The sequence below is a fragment of the Prionailurus viverrinus genome, chromosome D1 (genome assembly GCF_022837055.1).
Source record: "Prionailurus viverrinus isolate Anna chromosome D1, UM_Priviv_1.0, whole genome shotgun sequence".
NCBI lineage: Eukaryota > Metazoa > Chordata > Mammalia > Carnivora > Felidae > Prionailurus > Prionailurus viverrinus.
In genome coordinates, this window is record NC_062570.1 from 47,057,355 (window position 1) to 47,073,038 (window position 15,684).

The window sequence follows — 15,684 nt, forward strand, 5'->3', positions numbered from 1 at the left end:
TGTTGGGTGCTTTCAGGTAAACACCTCATTTAATCATCTTAGAAGTCCTACAGAGTAGATCTTATTTTCCTTCTCTTTACAAAGAGACTGTAGTGTCAAGGGGTTTAGTAACCTGCCCAGGTAGCATATAGGAAGGGTTAGAACAAGGATTTGGACCTGTTTGGGAGAGTCTAAACCTTGTAATCTTTCTGCCAGGACTTTCTGCTTGTAATGTTTATGGAGATCAGAAAGAGCAGTTTGGGGAATAATAAGAAATCTAGAGTACTGGCGAGTAGAGTCTGGAGGTAAATGCTGGAAAATGAATCTGAAAAGGTAGTCTGAAGCCAGGTGGTCAGGGGCCTTATTTGATATTCCTTCACCCCACAAGCACTGAATAAATACCCACCGTTTTCCAGAGATACCAAATAAGGATATATAGAGTACAAGACCTGCTCACTTTGTAATCAGGGAATGCTAGAAGGACTTCTCTCTTCTGGAATTGAACTCAAACTTGGTCCTTTGGGAGGAGAAGCCAAAAAAGCTCCATCAGTAGCCCATGGAGGATTGTTTGCTTTGCCAAAAGCATCAGACAATTGGAAACCATTAGAAATGTTTGATAAGAACCATGACCTCCCTGGTGATTCAAAACCATAAAGTGATGACTGTTTCTGTCAGGGTTTGGTGATGTTTTATCGTAACTGGACATGTTTGGGATGGGGTCACTTCTTCCTAGGTAACTGGGAGAGGAGAGAAACTTCCAGCAGAGAGTTGAACTCTTGGGAGGAAGACACTCCAGGCACCCTTGGAGAGAGGACATGCACTTGCTAGAATCCCTCCTGTTTTCTCCACTCCTGGGCATGCCAGTGTGCAACCCTCACACACAGCCCTGCTGCCACCCCCTTGGTGTGGCCATCATACAATGTTCTCTGGCTAAGACATTTTGATTTGCTACTTAGGAAGGGTGCATATTAACTTGAATGACAATCATAAACCCTCTTGGATTTATGTAGCACATTACCTCCCAAAAGTTCAAAGTCTGCTTAAGGCTTTAATACTTCTTTATTCTGTTGCTCTACTCTGGAGTTTGTGATTCTCATTTTACTGAGATGGGTGGAGAGATGTAGAGATTAAAAGACTTGTCAGGTATAGGGTCAGCTAGAAAGATGGCAGAGTAGGATGACCCTAAGCCCACCTCATCTCACAGATACAACCAGATTACACTCACATCGGTATAAATAACCCACAAAACAACCCAACGATGGACAGAACAAACTTCACAATTAAATGGTGGAGAAGAGGCCACAATGAATAAGGTAGGAAGAGTGAAGGCCCAGTTTGGGAGTGAAGTGGATTAGGGCCATCTATGGTGCAGAGGAAGCTGGTGGCACAAAGAAGGGCAGAAAACAGACTTTCCCACAGGGAACCCATAAAATGGAGGATGAATTCCCATAATATTTGCCTTTGAAATTGAGGGGACCTGAATATGTGATTTCTTACAACCAGTGGGACTTAAGGCCTGTAACTTTAAAAATAGGGGCTTGACTCTGGGATCTTTTCTGACCCCAACACTATGAAACTAGAAAACAACCACAAGAAAAATCTGGAAAGAGCACAGATACTTGGAGGTTAAATAGCATGCTACTAAACAATAAATGAGTCAACCAAGAAATCAAAGAAGAAATAAAAAATTGTATAGAAACAAATGAAAATGAAAACATAATGGTCCAAAATTTTTGAGATTCAGCAAAAGTAGTTCTAAGAGGGAAGTTTACAGCAATATAGGACTACCTCAAGAAGCAAGAAATCTCTCAAACAACCTAACCTTACACCTAAAGGGACTAGAAAAAGAAGAACAAGTAAAACCCAAATCCAATGAAAGGAAGGAAGTAACAAATATTAGAACAGAAATAAATGGCATAGAAACTAAAAAAAACAATAGAACAGGTGAAACTATGAGCTAGTTCTTTGAAAAGATTAACAAAATTGGTAAACCTCTAATAAACCTCTAAAAGAGGACCCAAATAAAATCAACACCACAGAAATACAAACAATTGTAGCAAAATATTATGAAAACCTATATGCCAACAAATTGGACAACTTAGAAAATATGGATAAATTCCTAGAAACGAATAACCTACCAAAACTAAAGCAGGAAGAAATAGAAAATTTGAACAGACCAATTACCAGCAATGAAATTGAATCCATAATCAAAAAATCCCCTAAAACAAAAGTCCAGGACCAGACAGCTTCACAGGAAAATTCTCCCGAACACTTAAAGAAGAGTTAATACCTATTCTTCTCAAACAATTCCAAAAAATAGAAGAGAAAGGGAAACTTCCGAATTCATTCAATGAAGCCGGTATCACCCTTACCAGATAGGAACACCACAAAAAAAGAGAACTACAGGCCAATATCTCTCATGAATATACATGTAAAAATCTCAAAAAAATATTAGCAAACTGAATCCAACAATACAAAAAATTAAAAAAAGAACTACCCTATGACCCAGCAATAGCACTACTAGGAACTTCTCCAAAGGATACAGGAGTGTTGATTCATAGGGGCACATGTATCCCAATGTTTATAGCAGTGATTTCAACAATAGCCAAATTATGTAAAGAGCCTAAATGTCCATCAACTGATGAACAGATAAAGAAGATGTGGTTTATATATACAATGGAATACTAGTTGGCAATGAAAAAGAATGAAATCCTGCCATCTGCAGCAATGTGGATGGAAGTGGAGGGTATTATGCTAAGTGAAATAAGGCAGGCAGGGAAAGACAGACAGTTCCACTCATATGTGGAACTTGAAAAACTTAACAGAAGACCATGGGGGAAGGGAAGGGGGAAAAATAGTTATAAACAGAAAGGGAGGGAGGCAAACCATAAGAGACTCTTAAATACAGAGCACAAATTGAGGGTTGATGGTGGGCATGGGGGAGAGAGGAAAATGGGTGATGGGCATTGAGGAGGGCACTTGTTGGGATGAGCACTGGCTGTTGTATGTAAGCAATGAATCATGGGAATCTACCCCCCAAACCAAGAGCACACTGTATGCACTGTATGTTAACCAACTTGATGATAAATTATATTTAAAAAAATCTTACACCACAATCAAGTGGGATTTATTTCTGGGATGCAGGAGTGGTTCAATATTCACAAAACAATCAACATGATACATTACATGAATCAGAGAAAGGATAAAAACCATATAATGATTTCAATAGATGCAGAAAAAGCATTTGGCAAAGTAGAACACCAATTCATGATAAAAACTTTCTGTAATGTATGTTTAGAGGGAACATACTGCAACATAATAAAGGCCAAATATGAAAAACCCATAGCCAATATACTGAATGGTGAAAAACTGCGAACTTTTGCCTTAAGGTCAGGAACAAGACAAGCCTGTCCACTCTCAGCACTGTTATTTAACATAGTACTGGAAATCCTAACTACAACAATTAGACAACATGAAGAAATAAAAGGCATCCAAATTGGCAAGGAAGAAGTAAAACTCTCACTATTTGCAAATGACATGTTACTGTATTTAGAAAACCCTAAATATCCCCCCCCAAAAAATGCTAGAACTGATAAATGAATTCAGTAAAGTTGCAGGATGCAAAATCAATGTACAGAAATCCCTCAAATTCTTATACACTAACAATGAAGCAGTAGAAAGTGAAATTAAGTAGAGAATCCCAACTTCATATATTGAAAAAAAAAAAAGAAAGAAAAAGAAGAGAATCCCATTTACAACTGTACCAAAACCAGTAAAATATCTAGGAATAAACTTAACCAAACAGGTGGAAGATCTGTACTCTGTAAAGTGTGAAACACTGATGAAAGAAATTCAAGACAATGCAAAGAAATGGAAAGATGTTCCATGCTCATAGGTTGGAAGAATAAAGATTGTTAAAATGCCTATACTACCCAAAACAATCTACATATTTAATGCAATACCTATCAGAATACCAACTGCATTTTTTTCACAGAGCTAAAACAAACCTAAAATTTGCATGGAACCACCAAAGACCTCAAATAGCCAAAACAGTCTTGAAAAAGAAAAACAAAACTGGAGGTATCACAATTCCAGATTTCAAGTTATATTACAAAGCAGGAGTCATTAAAACAGTATGGTACTGACATAAAAATAGACACATAGATCACTGGAATATTAAAGAAATCCAAAAATAAACCCACAATTATATGGTTAGTTAATCTTCAACATAAGAAGAACGAATATCCAATGGGAAAAAAGACTCTTCAGCAAATGGTATTGGGAAACTGGACAACCATGTGCAAAGTAACAAAACCAGACCTCGTTCTTATACCATACATGCAAATAAACTCAAAATGGATTAAAAGGCCTAAATGTGAGACCTGAAATAATAAAAAATCCTAGAATAGAGCATAGGCAGTAATCTCTCTGACATTAGCCCTAGCAACATTTTTCTAGATATGTCTCCTAAGGCAAGAAAATTAAAAGCAAAAATAAACTTTGGGACTACATTAAAATAAAAAGCTCTGCACAGTGAAGGAGACAAACTAAAAAGCAACCTGTGGAATGAGAGAAAATATTTGGTAATGACATAAAGGGTTGGTATCCAAAATATATAAAGAACTGATACAACTCAGTACCAAAAACAGATAATTCAACTAAAAAGTGGGCAGAATACATGAACAGACACTTCTCCAAAGATGACATCCAAATGGCCAGGAGACATATGAAAACAAGCTCAGCATCACTCATCATTAGGCAAATGCAAATTAAAACTACAATGAGTCATCACCTCACACCTGTCAGAATGGTGAAAATTAAAACACAAGACACATCAAGTATTGGTGAAAACGTGGAGAAAAGGGAACCCTCTTGCACTGATGGTAGAAATGCAAACTGGTGCAGCCACTGTGGAAAACAGTATGGAGGTTCCTCAAAAGATTAAAACTGGAACTACCCTACCACCCAGTAATCAAATTACTAAGTATTTACCCAAAAAATACAAAAACACTGAATCAAAGGGATATATGCACCCCTATGTTTATTACAACCTATTTACAACAGCCAAACTATGAAGCAACCCAGCTGTCCACTGATAGGCAAAGGATAAAGAAGAAGTGGTGTGTATTACAATGGAATATATTCAGCCACTAAAAAAAGAAAGAAATCTTGTTTGCAACAACAGGGATAGAGCAAGAGAGTGTAATACTAAAGGAAATAAGTCAGTCATGGGAAGACAACTACCATGTGATCTCACTCGTGTGGAATTTACAAACAAATGAGCAAAGAAAAAAGAGACCTAGAAATAGATGCTTAACTATAGAGAACAAACTGATGGTCACCAGAGGGGATGTGGGGGGGTGGTGGTGGGAGAAATAGGGGATGAGAATTAAAGAATACACTTATCACGATGAACAAAAAAAGACTTGTTAAGTAGAACAGTGTTTTTTTAAGTGAGTAAATTAGGAAGATTTTAGGGCTGCATTTGTTTTGTTCTATAGGCTTTAGCTTTTCAGTGAGCATGAGTGATCATGGAACCCTTGAAAGCAGTAACTGCACAATTGGCTGTGCCTCTGCCTCTACTCCCTGTCCCCCTCCTACCATAAATTTGATCTTGCCTGCCTCCTGCCTGCTTTTTCAGCATTCATTTCCCTAGCATTAAGACCCAGAGACATCATGCACTTCCCCCACAGAAAGTCTCTGATAAAACTCATTTCACTGAAATGGAAAGGATTGATGAGCTGATAACTACACCACACTTATTCATTGGGTATTAAGTGCCAGGCATTTGCAAAGGGCAGTTTATATGCATTAGCTAATTTAATCCTCAAAGCAATCCCATGAAGTAGATTAGTATGATTAACCTCTTTTTACAGCTAAAGGGACCAAAGCTTAGAGATGCTTAATATATCATCTTTCCCTGGGGTGTTTGCATTTGAACAGTAGACACAGAAGACCACAGCTCAAAAGTGAATCCATTCTTGAGAAATTCCAGACATCATGTGGAGGTCAGGGATAAAGTCTTTGATTTTTAAAAAGTGTAAGCCTTGTCTTTCTTGACTTTTCATTCAAAGAGGAATATATATTTCTTAGTCATCTAAGAGGTTTGTGGGGTCTTCTAAATTATTGAGAGCTTTATTTGTGTTTCTGTTTACAAATTTCTTTATGCACTGTCACAGTAAACTCATTTATTTACCATGGGCTCTCAGCAAAGTAAAGCTCTTTTCCTTTTGTAGACATTTGCCTGAAAAAATTAAGGATGACCAACAGTTGAAGAATATGAGTGGCCAGTGGTTTTATGAAGCCAAGGCAAAAAGGCACAGAGACAGAATTCATGGTGCAGATATCATCAGAGCATCCATGAGAAAGAAGAAGCTCCAGGTAGCAGGTGAGTTGATTTGGGTAGTACATTTTGAGCCAGCATTTGTGGGGAAGGCATTGTCAAGAGAAGGGAAGGATGTTAGAATCTTTACTGGAAGCTGCTGAGGGATGTCATTTAGAGGTGTGCTTTGCATAATGTGTAGTCCCCCAGCTCAAAATCCTCTTGCCCTGAATTCAGATGGATGAAGGCAGGGCTAAGTGACCCAGGGTAATGTAGAAAAACATGGGAAGTCCTTTAGAGACTGTATTGAGTTGTAGTAGTATAGACAGTTGGGGTTTATTTTTTTTTTTTCAGTTTATTTTATTTATTTTGAGAGAGAGAGAGAGAGAATGCACATGCAAGGGAGGGGTGGAGGGAGGGAGGGAGGGAGGGAGAGAGAGAGAGAGAGAGAGAGAGAGAGAGAGAGAGAGAGAATCCCAAGCAGGCTGTGCACTGTCAGCACAAAGCCTCACATGGGGCTTGAACTCACAAACTTTGAGATCATGACCTGAGCTGAAATCAGGAGTCAGAATCTTAACTGATTGAGCCACCCAGGCGCCCCAACAGTTGGGGTTATAAGGCATTTACCCCTGCATTCCTTTTGGCTTTTAACTCAGAAGATTCAGAACCTTTTCTTTGAGTAGGGTGACAGAAAGAGACTAGCATCTCTTTCAACAACTTTAACATCTGATACCTCTTTAATCAACCAAGTGTATTACTTAAGAGACTGTAAAGACAGTATTTTGAGGGCTTTAGAATTCTGTTGGGTTTATTAAACATTTATAGTGTGCCTTCTCTCTCACTCTAGACTAGACAGTATAAACTTTTACCCCTGAGAATAGCCCCTGTGTAGATCTAACCTGTATACAATAAGGAAAACAGCTCTCACCTTTTGATCATTTAATACATGATAGGCATTTACTCTCTATATTTGTAAGTATAGCAGCAATATTGTAAGGTAGGTATTATTATCCCCGTTCTATATATGGGACATGTAAAGTTCAGAGAAGTGAAATTACTTGTCCAAGGTTGTATCATTGGCAAATGGAGCACTGGGATTTCATTCTTTATGACTCAGAGTCATACTCCTTGCAAATAAAGGCTTATTGTTGAGTATATGCCATGTGTTGCTTGCATCCCTCTTGATTTTCAAAACCATCCCGGCCTTCAGAACTCTTGATAGGTACAGGTTACTATTGTGGATTCTGTTTTGCAATTGAAGAAATTAGACTTATGTGTAGAGAGACTCTGTAGGGAATACCACCCTGGAATGTGACTATTTGGTAATTGGGAGCCCTTATATTGAGACAGAGCATGAACGGGGGAGGGGCAGAGAGAGAGGGAGACACAGAATCAGAAGCAGGCTCCAGGCTCTGAGCCATCAGCCCAGAGCCCGACGCGGGGCTCGAACTCACGGACGGCGAGATCATGACCTGAGCTGAAGTCGGACGCTTAACCAACTGAGCCACCCAGGCGCCCCTGCTTCATCTTCTTAACGTTGATGTATAAGCATTCCTGGCATTTATTGGCTCTGTGGTCTTAGGCAAGTCTCCTGAACTTTTTGATCCTCAATTTCCAAACCTGTGAACTTGGAAAAAAACTCCTTCCTCACAAGGAAATGCATGCAAAAAACTCAGCACTGTGTCTGGCATTTAGTACTTGGTTGATGCTATGAGAGGTGCTGGTGAAGAGATCTGATGTTCAGAGGCAAAAAGAAGTTATTTCCTGAATAGGGAATGCAGAGTTTTTTGGGGGGCCTTGGCATCTGAGCTGGGTATTGAGGAGTATGTAGAATTTGGATGTGTAGAGACTGGGGGAAGGAAGAGGCAGTGGAGAGGAACATTCCAGATGATAAGTGTTTATTTCCCTTTGGGTCCCAGAGCCCAACCTCAAGTCAGGCACTGTTGATGTTTGGTAAATGCTTGGTAATGATGGTGTCTCTGTTCCAATGAGGACTCACTGACCAGAGAATTCTCCTGGCATACATCTTTAGTCCTGTCCCCAGTTGAGGTCAGATCCACTTAGAGGTGGTCAGCATTTTGCTGTAGTGGTCTCTGGATTTACCTGCACATTTAAATGTACAATCATGCTCTCAGGAGATTCTGCTTGAGGGAAGCTAACAATATGAGAATCTACTGACTTGACTTGCAGATGTAATTCTGACCCTGGATACTCAGACTCATTAGTGATTGCCTTGGCACTCTGGAAAGGCCTGAGGTTCAAGTTTGAGCTTCAGTGATAAGAGCTACTATAAGAGTTGTAGGTTATGGAGGTGAGGAATAACCTTCCTGTCTTTATTGTTTCCTCTTTCAGCTGAGCAGAGTAAGGACAGAGCAAATGAGGCAAAGGAAAGCTGGGTGAATAACGTCAACAAAGATGCTATCCTTCCCCCGGAGCTAACTGGTGCTCTAGAAGAGCCAGAGGATGTAGCACCAGCAAGCCCAAGGTAAGGTAGAGCTCATAGGGAGAGCCGCTGGATGTGGGATTCATGGCTTGGTGTGCTATGAGTGCAAACACCAGACTCTTCTCACAGGCACTGTGATGGGAGTATGTATGAGAGAATTTGGGGCCCTGATGTGGACAAAGCCTGAGCAGTACTCTTCCAACTTCGAGAATTTCTAACAAACCTGAATGTTAAATAAAATCAAAATATTAAGTGGGTGATTTCTTCTAGCACCAACAATAGCTGATTTTTATTTGTGTTAATGATTTCACCTTAGAGTAGAATGAAGAGGTACTTCAAAATAAATAGAGTCGTTTCAGAGAAGAGGTGAATTATGATCAAATTGTACAACCTGGTTCAATGGAAGAAGCTCAAGTTTCTGAGAAACCAGACATGAATTCAAATCCTAAATATGCCACTTATTAGCCATTTGATGATGGACAAGTCATTTAACCTCTCTGAGTCTCTTTTCTTAACTCTAGATAGGAAAGATAATATGTATATACCAGGAAAGACTATAGTGAGAATTAGTGATAATGTAGGTAGAATACCTGGTATATAGGAGGTGCTCAGTAAATGCCTCTTTAGGATGCAGATTGTCCTCAATATTTCAGTCTTGATTTTTTTTTTTTTTTGGTGTTTTCCATACCTGTTACCATCTGGCCAGTCAAAAATGTACATTTGTGCATCCTTCCTAAGAAGTACCTGACTGTGGAGCTACATTGCCAGAAACCTTTTGAGGATTTGCTTTTAGGTATTTAAGATCTTCCCATTGGTGTTCATCCCTTGGAGGTATAGTTATTACCCTTTGGTGGGAAGGCAGTTGCATTGTATCTGTACCTCCTCAGTGAAGACAATTCAATTCAGAGTCTACAACAGGGCTGAAGTCAACAAATTTGCTGGTAGGATAATCACTGAGTCAGTTTCCAAGTCTGAGGCACCTAGGGAACAGGGATATTTCTAATGTAGTTGACACATGAGGGAGAAGGTCTATAATGTAGGCATCAATAGGCATTTCAGAGCCAAATATGAGTAAAGTTACATGATGTGAATAATGGAATACTGACTCTATTAAGGTACCCAGTATCCATCTCCCGGTTGGAGAGGACTCACTTCCATGGGTTGTAGGCTGGACTGTTTCCCCTCTGGGATGATTTGTAATGTTCTGTATGTAGAAACCATGTTGGCTAGAAGTTAAACAATAAGTAGTCACTAATTGATTTTGTGACCTTGTGTTAGAAGTGACTTAACTTCTTGGGCCTTTGGTTTCTCAACTATAAAAATGGAATGATAATGATTTTCCAGCAGGATTACTGAGAATTTAATTAGCTAGTAAATGTAGAATTCTTAAAATGGTCAATAGCACATAGTGGGCATTTAGTGAATGGAAGTATGGACTCTCACATACATTGAGTGAGAATCGATCCCTACCACTTCCCCTTGGTGACTTCCCATTTTCCAGCAATCCCCCTAATGAGATAAAGGATTTCCTTCCATAGGGAAAGATGAGAACTTAAGTATTAGAAACTCCAGGAGTGAGAACACAGTTATTTAGAATCATCATTAAGGAGCTGAGAGCAGCTCCTAAGAGCCAATCTGATGGGTGATGGGGACACCAGAACACTGACTAACTAGGGGAGGAGGGTTCAAGTACCACAGAAGGGGAAAGGAGATTTGGGGGTGTCAGAAGACCAACTTAGCTTACTGCACAGTTTTATCTGGGTCAGACTTCCTGTCCTTCTCCCAAGAACGCATTTCATCTCAAAGGGCCTGGGGGACAGAGGCGCCGCTGCCCTCATTACCTGGCTTTTCTTCATGACCCCCATGCAGGCTGGTGGGTGTTTCCCCCTGTTTCTCAATTTGAGGCTATTAATATAGCTTCCCCAAGTCATATCTTCATTATTTTCTGCATTCCTTGTGTGGCCTCAGACGAGACTTTCTGGTTTCATCTGTAAATCAGAGCAGAGCTGCCTCACTAGGATATTATGAGATTAAATGAAATGAGATGTGGGAACCACTTAGCATTTCACAGGAAGAAAGAAAATTGGCAATTTCCAGTGGCTTTATAATTATGTTATTATAACATAGATGAGGTATGGTTCAGAAGGCAAGAATAAAAATGTCAGAATAAAAATGTATGCTGCTTTGCTCATGACGTGACATGGGTGGTAATCATCCAGAACTGTGGAAGGAGCTGTTGTTTACTTCTTCCTTCCCATGTCAGAAGCTAGTACTTTACTCAGTATCGGGTTCCTGCGGTGTTTCTCACCTATACTTTAACCTTTGCGAACTGGGTGTGTTAAGTATATTTTGGGGCCTGTACTTTTAGAGGAATTGAACTTCAATAGCATGACTCAGTACCTGTCAATATTTTCTTAGCCAGGAGTCAGGTGTCCGGGAGTGTTGTGAGGCAACAGTGACTAGATATTGCAGTTTCTGAAGCAGTTTTTCTAATAGGTTCTGTGGCAAGATTCCTTGTTTGTATGGGCACAGTTCTGTGGGGTCCTGCCTGAGAAGAATTGAAACACTGTGGGTGCCTGGCATGAACTCACGCGCCATCTGGTACCTGCATTCTTCCGGAATTCATCTTTGTTTGCACCTGTCACACAAGGAAGTAGAGAGAGGTTTGATGAACGAAGGAGTAGAGAGTGAGGTTTTCTTTAAAGTGGCAAAGGGAAAACTCCAAATGCTCACAGTTCCAGTGCTGGTTGCTGAATTTTAACTGTGCAGTATTGGCACAAATGGTGGTCAAAGACCCGTGTTTTGTTTTTTTAAAAAATAACCTGTATTTCTTAGTCATCACAGATTGGAATCTTATATAAAAATATAACAAAAATGAAATACAGAAAACAGCAAAATCATACGAAGTATAAAGCTCCAATACAGTTCTGGGCTGTCTTAGCAAATTGCTATAAATGAGTCTAAATGTATACACGCAATTTCTGTACTCCCCTCATTGTGAACCAGTGACACGCAGTTCTCAGATTGGCACTGGTTCATGAACCACACCTTGATAGCACATCATGTCCTCCCTATCCCCAAATAATCCACAAGGCATGGCTGAACCAAGGTGGGGAGTATACAAATAAAGATGTGAGAAGCTCTTCCCATAGGGGTCAGGACCCTGCCCATAAATGAGGTATAAGATGTCTTGACTATAGAGGTAGACCTGTTTTGGGGTGAGAAGACCTTCCTTTGTTACTTGGGATGACATGTTCTGTGAAACAAGGTTGGGTGCTCCGGGCAACACTGATAGTCTTAGATGTCCCCATTTTGGTGCTGCTTTGGTCTGAAGGAGGCTGCAAGTGGACTGGCCCTGTAGTTTCTCTCTCTAATCTCTTCCTTTAAGACTGCCTGTCTGAAGATTGGTCTCTGTGATAGCTTATATTAACACTGTGGCCTCTCACAGGACCAGCCCAATACACTAAAGAAAACGCTAGTTTCTCAAGTGCATTCCAAGCTTCTCATTTCTTTTCCCCTTCTGGTTCCTCTTCTCATGTCCTTCCCCATCCCACATCCCTCAGTTGCCCGATGGCCTCTCCTTTCTCCTTTGAAGGAATCTAGCATGCATTCCACTCTAAGGAATATTGACTTTTTAATAACCCTGCACGGATGGAAAATTTCAGCTTCTTGCCTTTTCTGAATGGTCACCTTATTGAAATAAGAGCCTGAGCGTGTTTGTGGCATCCCAACACACAGCCCAAGTAGCTCTTATCATGTGGTGTGCAGTACAGATGAGGGCATTTCAATGAAAGGATTCAGAGGTCTGTCATGTGTCTGTCTCCCACCCTGTATAGACTTTCTGCTGGGAAGACTTCCAGTTCCTAATGGTTTCTAAAGATTAAAGAATTACCTTCAGAATGCAGACTGATGGGGATCAGAGCCTTCAACCAAGGGAGGCAAACTGTTAGGTGCAGAGAGGACTGTGTTAGTGGCAGTGGGCATCTCAGTGCCCTGGCATCATATCAAAGAGGTGGTAGTATACTCTGACTATATACAAATAAGCCCTGGTAATAGATGTCCTCCGTCAGAGGTCAGTTACTGCTTTTGCTGGAGCAAAATCAGCAGGGGGTACTATGGGCCAGCCTAAACCACAGGCAGAAGAGTTCAGAAAGGCCAGAAGAAAGACAGTGAAATGTGTACAAAAATAGGAAAGAGAAACGGGTATGAATGGTTAGGATGGAACAGTTAATCCATTTATTGGCTCGGTTTACTTTCAGGATATTTATTAGAAATAAAATGTTTAAATATCACTGTATGTAGTTGATTGGAAACACTGATTCAATGTCTTGCTACCACCCAGTAGAATAAATCATTTTATAGGGTTTCTAATTTATTCTTCATTCAGTCATTTATTTAGTCAGTCAGTAATTATTCCATATTTATTGTATGCAAGATAGTAGCTAGGAATTCAGAGATGAACAACATATGGTCCCTGTCCTTAGGGAACTTATTGTTTGCAAAAGGGGCTGTCATGTATAACCATAAATTGTGATGTCAAATGATAAGTGTAATTAAAAGCTATGGGAGCACAGAGGAGTAGCCCCGTGTCCAGGGTGAATGTGAGGGATTGTCAGGGAAGCTTCTAGAGAGAGTTATATGTAAGTCAGTTCTTGAAAGATGAGAAGGATTATGTTAGGTAGACATGGGGAGAATGACATGAGGGCCTGGCATGTTGGAGACCTGAAAATGGTCTAGTAGATGTGGTCTGTGAGTGATGGGCAGTTATGCTGCAGAAAGAGACCAGAGCAAGATTGTGAAGAGCCTTGCATGTTGGCCAAAAGGCTGGACTTTTCCTTTAAGTCACAAGGAGCCATCAAATGACATTTTGATCAAGTTTGCTTTTTAGAGTGATCATTCTGATAACTGTGGAAGATGGGGTTAGGCAATTCCATTAGAACACTGTAACAGAAGTTTAGGTGAGAGATGGTAAGAACCTAATCAAGGGAGTGGAGAAAAGAGGAAACGTATGACAATTTTAGAGATGAAATTAGAAGAAATTTCAGGTGTTTGTATGACACAGGGATATCTAATAATCTATAAAAGATATGTGGGTTACTTGATGAGATATTCTCAACTGTGAGTTGTATGTCAGAACTGCCCAAGGAACTTTTAAAAATCCAGATTTTTCCCAGGGCTGAGCTTCACTGCATTTCTTTCTCAGCATTGAGGACATGGATATTATTCACCACCATGTACCAAGCACCTAACATGTAGTGATAAGTATCTGGGGAATGTATGAATGCCAGCACTTTTCTCTTATTTTCTGCACACTTACCACTACCTGACATTGGGTTACATATTTACTTTTGTGTGTATGTATTGTCCTTCCCCGCCCTCCAAATGCATGAGGAAAAGGCCTTTTGGTTTATTGCTATATTTTGTTTGGTTCACTGCCCTATTCCTAACACATACAACAGTGCCCAAAGAGTGTCTTGTGGAATGAATGAAGGAAGGAATGAATGAATGGAGAATAGACGGAGAGTGAGAGACTGACCACTTGGATGAAAACAGTTGATAAGGTAATGAATTATGAGGTAAAGAATAATGGTGAATGAGGGGTTAACGAATGAACAAATGAGTGAATGAAAGAATGATTGAATGAAGTAGTTTGGAACTCAGGGATGGAGTAGAAAAGAGGAGAAAGGGAAAAGTTAAGCTACAAATGAAGAACATGATCGATAGCCTACAGACTTCATTGCTTTGCGTTACTGAGAATCTCTCAGCTCAGCATTATCATCATGAGCTCTGGTGATTATAAAAGATGGACGAGAATGTGAGGGGTATTCTCACATTTGGACAACTATAAGAGGGGGCATTCAAAGTAGAGTACCAGAAGGCATGGAGGTAGGAGGGAGCTTGGCTGCTGCAGAGGTTTGTAATGTCTGTTAATCAAAAAAATCCCTAGAGAATATCTCCAAAATGAGTTCAGGGAGAACAAGGTGAAGGTTTCCCTGTGGTATTTCTTTCCATGGCTTCTGCACTTCCCTAGGAAGTGGTGAGAAAACAATGAGTTTTCTTACAAGAGAAGCTGTACGTCCTCACCTCACTTTGGTTTTGGTAGAGTTAAAGCACTGATTACTTGTGAGTCATCATAATGAACAAAAATGCTAATCTTTAAGCTTCACTTCCTATGCTTCAGTGATACTTTTGCCACCGATCTCTGTCTTATCCTCTGTTGAATGCGGACCAAGAAATTAAAACCATGTCTTTAATTCTGAAATAATGTTATTGTTTCTACTAATGTTCTTTTCCCTGGAAGGCTTTTGTTTGTGTCTCAATCTCTTAGTCTCTCCCTCTCTTTCTCCTCCTTCCTCTCCCTGTTTCAATCTCCCAGAAGAATTAGCCACTTACCTCAACCCCTACCCCAATAATAAGCTCAATGTGAAGCACGTAGCTTTCTCGCAAAAGCAAGGTAGAGATGCCATTCTAAGGACAATGCATTTGATCTTTTGTCCTTGGATATGTTGCATATGCAGTGATGTGACCATTTCATTTCTTAGAGGCCTGCCCCCCAGAATCACTTATACTGAGCACTTTAAAGCAATCTTTCTTAATCGTATAGGATCTTGGATTTGCCCAAATCACCTGTGGTAGAAATAGTTTCACTGTGACATCAGAGTGTCTTACACTTGGCTGAGAATATTCATGTTAGAGAATTCTGTAGCATGAAATATGGTGGCATCAGACAAGTAATGTTTTACTTAAAAAAAAATGCTGACTTGAAAGGCTTGGTGTAGCATATTTTCTAATTTACTTCCCTTACTTTATCCCTGAGCCATTTCTTCATTTGTTTACCCATGTGTTTGAGCTTCACTGAGTGTAACATGTGCTGGCACAGTGTTGGGCACTTGGGACGAGACCCAGCATTAGCTTCCAAGAAACTTGCCACCCAAAGGGG

At 40.1% G+C, this 15,684-nt stretch overlaps 1 protein-coding gene across 17 annotated transcripts in view; it reads left to right on the forward strand.

Annotated features, from left to right (window-relative positions):
• SYTL2 (synaptotagmin like 2) overlaps nucleotides 1-15,684 on the forward strand; it is a 153,850-nt gene that overhangs the window by 93,980 nt on the left and 44,186 nt on the right. For all 17 annotated transcript variants that reach the window (XR_007156179.1, XM_047877297.1, XM_047877301.1 and 14 more), the window contains 2 exons: nucleotides 6,216-6,367; nucleotides 8,654-8,786. Coding sequence is in view for 16 of the 17 variants with exons in the window: in XM_047877297.1 (XP_047733253.1) it covers nucleotides 6,216-6,367; nucleotides 8,654-8,786 (285 nt within the window). In the remaining variant the exon portion in view is untranslated. The remainder of the gene's footprint in view (nucleotides 1-6,215; nucleotides 6,368-8,653; nucleotides 8,787-15,684) is intronic.